The 8,431-nt window shown below is 49.7% G+C and overlaps 5 protein-coding genes across 5 annotated transcripts; 1 reads left to right on the top strand and 4 right to left on the bottom strand.

Annotated features, from left to right (window-relative positions):
- Nucleotides 1-944: 944 nt before the first annotated feature.
- BU26DRAFT_443291 (uncharacterized protein) lies at nt 945-1,190 on the bottom strand (the record flags this gene model as incomplete). Its single annotated transcript, XM_033824537.1, has 1 exon — nt 945-1,190. A coding segment is annotated over one exon (246 nt), but the record flags the coding sequence as incomplete, so codon positions are not given.
- A 1,129-nt stretch (nt 1,191-2,319) lies between these two features.
- BU26DRAFT_573009 (uncharacterized protein) lies at nt 2,320-2,799 on the bottom strand (the record flags this gene model as incomplete). Its single annotated transcript, XM_033834294.1, has 1 exon — nt 2,320-2,799. The coding sequence occupies one exon, from the start codon at nt 2,797-2,799 to the stop codon at nt 2,320-2,322; it is 480 nt and encodes a 159-aa protein (XP_033675223.1).
- Nucleotides 2,800-3,068: 269 nt separating this feature from the next.
- Nucleotides 3,069-4,179, bottom strand: BU26DRAFT_573008 (uncharacterized protein; the record flags this gene model as incomplete). Its single annotated transcript, XM_033834293.1, has 3 exons — nt 3,069-3,592; nt 3,730-3,746; nt 3,863-4,179. The coding sequence occupies 3 exons, from the start codon at nt 4,177-4,179 to the stop codon at nt 3,069-3,071; spliced, it is 858 nt and encodes a 285-aa protein (XP_033675222.1).
- Nucleotides 4,180-4,328: 149 nt separating this feature from the next.
- Nucleotides 4,329-5,170, bottom strand: BU26DRAFT_526186 (uncharacterized protein). The gene is made up of 2 exons (XM_033830677.1): nt 4,827-5,170; nt 4,329-4,761 (listed from the first exon to the last, which is right to left on the bottom strand). Exons 1-2 carry the CDS (start codon nt 5,126-5,128, stop codon nt 4,473-4,475), a joined length of 591 nt encoding a protein of 196 aa, XP_033675221.1. The 5' UTR covers nt 5,129-5,170; the 3' UTR covers nt 4,329-4,472.
- A 490-nt stretch (nt 5,171-5,660) lies between these two features.
- Nucleotides 5,661-7,082, top strand: BU26DRAFT_573006 (uncharacterized protein; the record flags this gene model as incomplete). Its single annotated transcript, XM_033834292.1, has 3 exons — nt 5,661-6,035; nt 6,083-6,351; nt 6,404-7,082. The coding sequence occupies 3 exons, from the start codon at nt 5,661-5,663 to the stop codon at nt 7,080-7,082; spliced, it is 1,323 nt and encodes a 440-aa protein (XP_033675220.1).
- Between the last annotated feature and the right edge of the window lie 1,349 nt (nt 7,083-8,431).

Here is an 8,431-nt window from a genome sequence, read left to right as displayed (position 1 = left end):
CACTTTAGTTAGAACAGAAGCGCTGCCTCGAAGATAAAGAACATTAAAGCTAGCAATAGTTGCGCGACAGATAACGTCTAACACAGTAGCCGCGGGATTAACTCTAGCTACAACAGAGAACGCCTTAGAATTACAAGATAAAGACGTCTACGTTAACCTTAGAGCGGGAGATTTAACTTAAGGCAAAAGTACCGTAAGAATAGACTAGCCAGAAATAGATAGAACTACTAGATAGGCTAAGAGTTGCAAACGAGGTTAAAAGAGACGGAGAATATTAGTAAGCAAGCTACTAGCAATAAATAAGCACGCGTCTAGCATAGGCGCGCGCACTCCTAATAGTAGCATACCTTAAGCGCATGCCGATTCGCTACCTTTACTAGGTTCTAATACGATTTAAAGCCTAGCTTATGTAAATATAGAGTTGCTAATAGACCTACCGCTTCTAAATTTAGGTTACCCCTAGCTCTTATCCGCGATTAGCGCTAACACACTAGTTTAAGAAGACTAGGTTAAAATGTAATAACAAGGCTATTTAAGTAAAGAACAAAAGCAGGACAGGTATTATATTTAGCTTAATAACTAGACCTAGAGCTTGCTCTAAGTGCCTTTCTTAATGTTACTATATTAAAATTAGTATGTTTACTTCTAGCCTACTATACACTAAATTAACCTTCTGCTAAGTATAAGAGCTAGGCTAGAGTTATTAAGTAGGATCTAGCAGAGCAACGCGTAGAAATAGCTAATTAATATAAGAAGCGCTAGTTTTAGATTAAGAATTATTATATACCTTTAATTTTCTTATAGACACTTATTACGTCTAGGTACTTGTCGCGCTAGCACTTAGAAATAATCTTTCTAAGTAGTCTAAAAGAATCTGTTTACGGAAAACTTCTATGCCTAAAGCGCTTATTAATTTTATAATTAGAAAGATTATAATATAGGCTCTAACCTATTATAATTATATATAGCGTAGAACTAAATATAAAAATATTAGCCTTAATATAATAAGTATCTCTAGGTCTTCTATAACTCTCTGTAACTACAATAAGTAGTAGAGATCTATCTAGAGAGAAGCTAGCAAAGTCTATAAGTTTTGTATTAAGGTTTATATCTAGCAGAATATTAAATATGTTTAGGTTACTATAGACTACCCCTCTTACATGCATAAAACAAAGCGCGCTAATAATTTGTTACGCCTATTAGATCTTCTACTTATAGTTAACTTTGTTTGCGTAAATATAACCTCTAAAATTATAGATACAAATATACTTAAGGCGAATACTAATATTATAGGGCCTAAGGTATTATATAATATTCTTGTGTCTGCTATATTTCTTAAAGCGCTTGTAAATACGCCGTTTTACGTTAATATTAGCTTTGCTCTAACTAAGCAGGGACTTAACAACAGTTTGCGAGGCCTTATTAAGAAGTATTAGACCTAAAATGCCATGTGCTAGGATGTTGTCTCTAGAAAAGCTAGCAGGAAATTGCAGGATTCTGTTATCGCCCATAGTGTGGGTTTAAGAGGCGAGAGGAGTCGAAAGGCGGAGGGATGAAAGCGAGCGTGGGGAGTTCGATGCTGGAGACTAATTAGCAGAGATTTGTCTCGCATTATCCGAGCACGAAACAGGAGGCGCGCTGGTGAAGACTCGTGGTTGGAGGAATGGGGGGCTTGGCAATAAGGTCAAAGCTCCGGCCGCTAGGAAACCGATCCTGCTTGCATTAGCACGAAAACGGAATAGGGCGGGGCAAACATTTCCAGCCTAAACCTAGAGTCCGGGACAACGTCGGCCTGAGCGCCACCAACACAGCCTCGTCTGGACCTGCGACTGAGGGTCGTAACAACACTCTCGAACAACAGACCATCAAGTCGCCGGATATCCCTCCGCACCCCATATGTCCGAGGCCTCGTCTGGCTGCGACTCCAGCAGCATCTGGCATCTCATGCTCAGCGCTCGCAACTCACAAAGCCTATAGGGATCCGATAACAACGCATCCAGCAACCCCAGTCAGCCTCCCCCCTGATCGAAAGCATCTGCGAAACACGCCGGAAATATCCGCCCTTCGCCAGTCGACAAATGCATCGAAGACACTCTAGGTTCGCGTCCTTGTGTGGTACAAGACAGCGACCGTCGCAAGGGGTTTTCGTTGGCAACGAGATCACGAATCCATAGTGAGTTTAGCGAGTTGCCCCGTTAATAGTAGTAAGAAGATAGAGTGGTGGGTCTCACACGCGAATGCGCATTATGGTACTAATTAATTATGATCTAGACCTATCTCCACCGTCCCCCAAGTTGGTATAACCTACCTCGACCCTACTCAGGCAACCGAAAAGTCTTCGTCATCCTCTCCATCAACACGCACACCCGTCATCTCTTCATCTCCGTCGTCGTCCTCCGTTTGCTTCCTATTCGACGGCCTGGGAGCGCCATCATCTAGAAATAGCCATGGGTACTCGTCATAGTCTCTAGCGGAAAGAGGGTTCTTGGTCTCTAGGTGCAGACGCCGCTTCTTGCACTCGTTAAAGTAGCTCTGCCTCTTCTTATACTTCGCCATCAAGATTATCTCTTGCTTCTCCTCGTACTTCTTGCCCACTAGCTGCACTAATTCAGTCCTCGTCAACCATTCGACGATCGGACGCCTCTTCGCATCGGGATTCTTCTGTGGATCTGTGTGATACTCGACCCTAACGTACAGATCGAAGCGGTATGGCTTCCCATCCTTCCTGAGCCGGCCGCTTGACTGGCGGGGCATCTCTACGCAAGGTCCAAGCGTCTTGATCGTACAGCTCTTCTTCATTAAGGCCTTCCTTACAACGAGGTTAAACCTGGTGTGTAGTTTCTCTTCGTCGTGATCATGGAGAGCTTCCGCACCTCCGGGGAACACTGTTCCGTGTGTGGAGTATCCAAGCCAGGGGGCGTGTTCGAGCCGGATACGGAGAGGCTCTCGCAGCTGGACCAGCTCAGGCTCTCGTCGTCGCCGTCGTCCATAGGGTCGTACTCGGCGTCGTCGAGCTGGTTGTTCGCACAGACTTGGGCTTCGTGAGCAGCAGGCACTCTCGCCCTCGTCTAGTCCAGCTCTGTGGCGGTCCGCTCCTCGAAGTCCAGCTTGAGCTCCATCTCGCGGCATCGGGATCTCTTGCGCTTGGTGCCGGCGATCCTATTTTGGGTTTCCTTTGGCGGCGGCTTTAATCCTGCAAGCCCGTCGCGCTCGTGCAGCGCATCCAGGTGAGCATACCACAGGACGTAGCTGTCGAGCGGCACCACATCCTTGTCGTCGCAAACTAGACACGCGACGGGGCCCTTCTTGAAGTGACCTCGAACGTGCGTCTCGAGGCCGCGAAGACTGCCGTTCCAGACGCAGAGTAGACAGCGCGTAATATCCAGGTGGCCATGCGTCTCGCTCAGGTGGCAGAGCATCTCGTGTCCCGAGTAGCTCGGCGCACTCTCGGCCTGGAAAGACGGGCACTCCAGACAGAGAAAAGACATGGCCTTTTCCAACCGTTCCTCGGCACCATCATCGAAGACGAATTCTTTTGCAGGCTTGCCAATATCAGAGATGGTGTAACCCGTGAACAACGCTATTAAGCCGTCTATGTCTAGGGCAGCGTGGTAGGAGCATGGCGTTAGCGCAGAGCTTCGTAAATAGCTGGTCGACAGGCCTCGCGACCTCAACTTTGCAGCCTCAGCGAAGTACGTCTTCTAGCTCTTAGCTACGACTAGATCGTACAATCGCTGCCTAAGATCCTTGAGACGCGCCTTAGCTCTTAATATGTCCGTCCTTGATTCGCATATCTGTAAGGCCCGCGAGCTTGTTCCTTAGTCCCGTAACGTCCTGTGGGTCCTCGAGGGCGAGCTTCTACTTAGAGTTAGGATTAATGGGCGCGCCGGGGTCGTTCTGCATGGTAAGGTCCCAGAGCAGGTCGAAGAGTAGGTCGTTGGTTCCCGCAAACGCTCCAAAGCGACACCTGGCGATGTCTTCCCGTACCTGCTTCGACATGTAGTTGTTCTCGTACACGCCAGTCGAATAGCTTATGATAAAGTTGCGCAGCGCGCTGGAGAGGCAGCCGTCGAATTCCGCGCCGGCACCGACCCGGAAGGCGTAGCAACGCGGAAGAAGGGGGAATCCAGCAATAAGCAGTAGGCGGCGTAGGATGCGGATGAACACGCCGTAAGACATGGGGAAGATAGGCTTGTCAAGCATGTTATCCTTCTACTTGAGCGGGACGTAGTCGACGTCTTCGAGGATCTAAATCCAGACTACTCGTCTCACGATAATATCTGTGCAGGCGCCAAAGGTTTTGCATAGACCATGTGGTCCGTACCCAATGCTATTCGAGTGAATTACCTAATGAGGCCTCTCTTTCGCCAGTCGGCTTCCGTAGCCACCGCATGCAAATCCGTAACTCCAGCCTAATGCTAGTGCTAACAAACAATGCCTTGCCCCAAACGCCAGTAAGTATGCCGCAGAGCTTAGACCTTCGCAAACGGGCCAGTGGCGCGTATGTACCCCCCCACCGCCCTCTTAAGCCTCGTCCTGCGCTGGCCCAGGTTCCCGGTCGTACCCTGCTCCAAATGGCGGAGCAACTCGTTGACTCGTCCACCGTCCATCTGGCTGATGTCGTCAATGCGGGAGGGGAAGTCCGGGATAACTTGGGGCTGGGCATCGGCGGCCGTCAACGAATAGAGCGGCGTAAGGTTCTCATCGACGTTGCCGGCGATATTTTGGCTGTTCTCGAGGCGCGCTTGTTGATTCAGCAGCCTGTGTGGGTTTTATGTCAGCCGGCACCATGTCTGCGAGGGTTTGAAAAGGTATTCTTCACGTACTGCACGTCGACACGACGAAACCCGCTCTTCATGCCCTGCTCAAGGCGCCCGACTCTGGCGTCAAGCTGCCTGATGTCGCCCTTGATGTCATTGAGTTGTTCGCCAATGCCCCGCAACGCAGTCGCGATGTCGTTGTCGCTTCGCACAGTCGGCAAATTCTGGCAGTTGCGAATTTGTGCCGCCATGTTGTTGAAAGTGTTGGCGAAAGTATTGGCCGTGTTGGTGAGAGTGTTGGCCGTCTCCTCGCAACCGACCGCCATGACGGTGAAGTCAGGCTGCGGGCCAAGAGCAGCATCGGCCATAGTTGGTAGTGCACAGAGAGGATGGGGTGGTAAGAGTTTGACGGTTGAAGAGTTGATGCTGGTGGAAGAGAAGAGGTTAGTTGGGTGCCAGGCGGACGCTTTAATTCAACAAGCGAGCTAAAAAGCTTGGCGGCGTTGCCCCGCCAACTAGTGCGACCCCCACCATCATGTGACCAAGCCTTGCAATTCTCTCTTATGTTAAACACAACCGCCCAAGTGGTTAAGGCGGGCAAGAGCTCCTAGAAGAGACGCGAGGACGCTGTCCGTGTAACACGTGTCGTCGTTCCGCATACAACGCTCGTCGAGTCTGCGCAAGAGCCTTTACCTTAGCTAGTTCGTTCTTCCTAGTCGGACATCACGCGACGACACACCCACCACCATGGCTACGTCGCCGCCTCTTTCCCCATCTCTCCTGGCCGCGAAGACATTGCGCACCGCCTCCTGGATTGGGCAGCGTCCTCTATCACCCCCCGCCGACGCGCATCTCGAGCACGTCCGGCCGCCGACGCGCAAGCGCGTTAGCTCCGCGCCCATGGCCGGACGCCGCCAACCCAGCCCTGAGAAGCGCCAGCGAGTCGAGGAAGGCATTATGCCTGGGGAAAGCGCATCTATCTTTTCAGGCCATCCGCTTGACTTAGGCCAACACAATACCTTCAGCCCGCTAGGTAGTCACGTCGGCAGTCGCTGGGGCAGCCGGCCTGGTACGGGCGCGTCATCGCCTCGACGCGGCATCAGCCCGTCGCGCGAGACGATTGCGACGCTGAAGGACGCATTACCTCCTATACAGACAGAGCCATTTGATGGTGCGCAGCTCCCGGTTAATAGGGCTATCAGGGACAAGGTGATGGCCGCCATGGAGCGGCTCGAGCCGGGGCGGGTCGATGGCTGGGTGCCGCGATGCCTCCAGGTGAGTGCTGAACGTGTCTAGCAACAGAACTGACACCCAGTCCGCAGGAAGCCATCATATCCGACAACGCACTCGGCGTTCAGACCTTCGATCGACATGCCTTTATCGACTCCCCTCGCAACCTCTCCGAGTGCGATCTACCTCTCCGCGAGGAGCTACAATACACACTAAAAAAGGTCAAGCAGATATACCAGCGCGCGAGGACGTGCAAGACGAGGGGGCGCGATGAGAATGCCTGGTGTCAGGTCGTGATCCAGCCGCTGGTGGAGCTGGCACTGGAGCTCGCCGGTAATGGCAAGTTGCTGCTGCAAAGCGTGTATAACCCCCTCCCGTCTACTCTCGGGCGAACATGTGACTGACATGCTTAGACAAACCCAGGCCATTGAACCCGGCTACCTCTCCACTGACTCCAAAACTGGACGGCGCCTTGACCAAAAGGCCGACTTCACCCTCTCGTACTCGCACGAAGCGTCTGACCTTGCCGCTCTCTACGCCCGCTTACCGCCTCGGAACTCCGCCGTCAGTCATGTGTCGGACGCTTTCACTAAGACGACTGCCCTCTTCAGCGGCATTGAGGCTAAGCCCGCGGATGGCGACAAGTCGGAGGCAGAATACCAGATCAGCATATGGATGGGCGCAAGCCTGCTCAAGAAGGCAGAGCTTGCTCGGATGGCTGGCCTGTCAGACATCACGTCGGCACTCATCGAGCCCGCCTTCGTGGTAGTAGGCCATGAATGGTACTTCTACCTCGTGTACCTGCAACCCACTGGCGCGGTTCATGTGCTTGAACACGGCTCCTGCTCAACCAACAGCGTTTCAGGGGTGTTCAAGATCCTTAGGGTATTGAGGAATGTGGTCGAGTATGGGCTGGAGGGTTTCGAAGGGGGACTGGAAGCGAAGGTTGGATACTGGGGTGGCTTCTTGGGACCGGTGCTCGAGAAACTGGCTGCTGGGGAGGAAAGGGCAACGGGGAATGTAAGTGCTGCGACCCCTGGAGACGAGGTCACATGGATAGGAAGTACCGCGGCGTCGCATGTTACTATTTGACGATAGAAAGGATGTAGCTGGCTGGTGAAGCTCGCGAAACTAGAGAGAATTAACGTTATAGCTGTCGTACGGTTATTGCGTAGCGAGGTACGAGCAGAGCAATTACAATCGGGTTCGCAGAACGCCGGCGAAACTTCGGTTCCCGATTTGGACGAAAAAATTACCCGATTTGAATTAGCAGAATTACCCAATTAGGGACTCCGACGTTCTGCCGAAAAGTAATCGGGTGCGATCGGAATCGGGTGCGATCGGGTACAATTAATCAGCCAATCAGCTAGCTAGCCAGCTAGCCAGCCAGCAGCTTGCCCACGCCTGATCCACAACTACGCCCTGCGCCGCGCTCGCTTAGCTTTATTGCGTAGCGAGGTACGAGCGGAGCAATTACAATCGGGTTCGCAGAACGCCGGCGAAACTTCGGTTCCCAATTTGGACGAAAAAATTACCCAATTTAGACGAAAAAATTACCCGATTAGGGACTCCGACGTTCTGCCGAAAATCGATCGGGTGCGATTAGAATTAGGTGCGATTAGGTATAATTAATTAGCTAATTAGACAATAGGAATCTGCACTACTACAGGGCTGCAGCTAATTAGAGTACTACGTAGCCTCTCTAGCTACAGAACATTAAAAGTTTAGAAACTAACCTGCGCACCGTAGCTAGCTAGCTAGCTAGCTAGCAGCTTGCCTACGCCTGCCTACCTACTAGTACGCTCTGTAACGCGCTTACTTAGCTTTATATAGCTATCGCATATATTTCTAAAAGATCTAGTAGAGCGGATTAGTAAGTTAGAGATTAGTAATTTAGTATTAGTTTAGGTATTAGTTGCTAAAACATCTTCTACTTAGTTCTTTAGTATTAGTTTAGGTATTAGTTATTCTAATATTCTATATAGAAAACCTATATAAAAATTATTTACTTCTCTTTTTATTACTACCTCTTTATATAACAATACTTATACCTATAATATCTAATTTCTTACTACCTCTTTATAATTATTATACTTAACCTCTCTAGCATATAGTAGACAGGTTTAAGAGTAGAAAATAGAAGAAAACGTATAGTTCTTATTATAATTCTTAGGTTATATATACCTAGCAGCGTATAGAGTTAGCTACTACTACGTAATCTCTACCTAAAAAATAGTAGGCGCTTATAGATATTACTAATTTCTCTATTCTTAACTCTCTCTTTTCTCTTCTTTGTACACAATCTCTACTAAAGAAATAGTAGGCGCTTGTAGATACTACTAATTTCTCTACTCTACAGCCTTAGAAGAATCTTTTCTCTTATAATATCTTATCTATACCTAGTATACTATTTACGCTATAGTCTAATACTATAACTAATA

This window comes from Trematosphaeria pertusa (assembly GCF_010094035.1).
Source record: "Trematosphaeria pertusa strain CBS 122368 unplaced genomic scaffold BU26scaffold_39, whole genome shotgun sequence".
NCBI lineage: Eukaryota > Fungi > Ascomycota > Dothideomycetes > Pleosporales > Trematosphaeriaceae > Trematosphaeria > Trematosphaeria pertusa.
The sequence above is the reverse complement of the archived record's forward strand: the minus strand, read 5'-3'. Positions and strand labels throughout refer to the sequence as shown.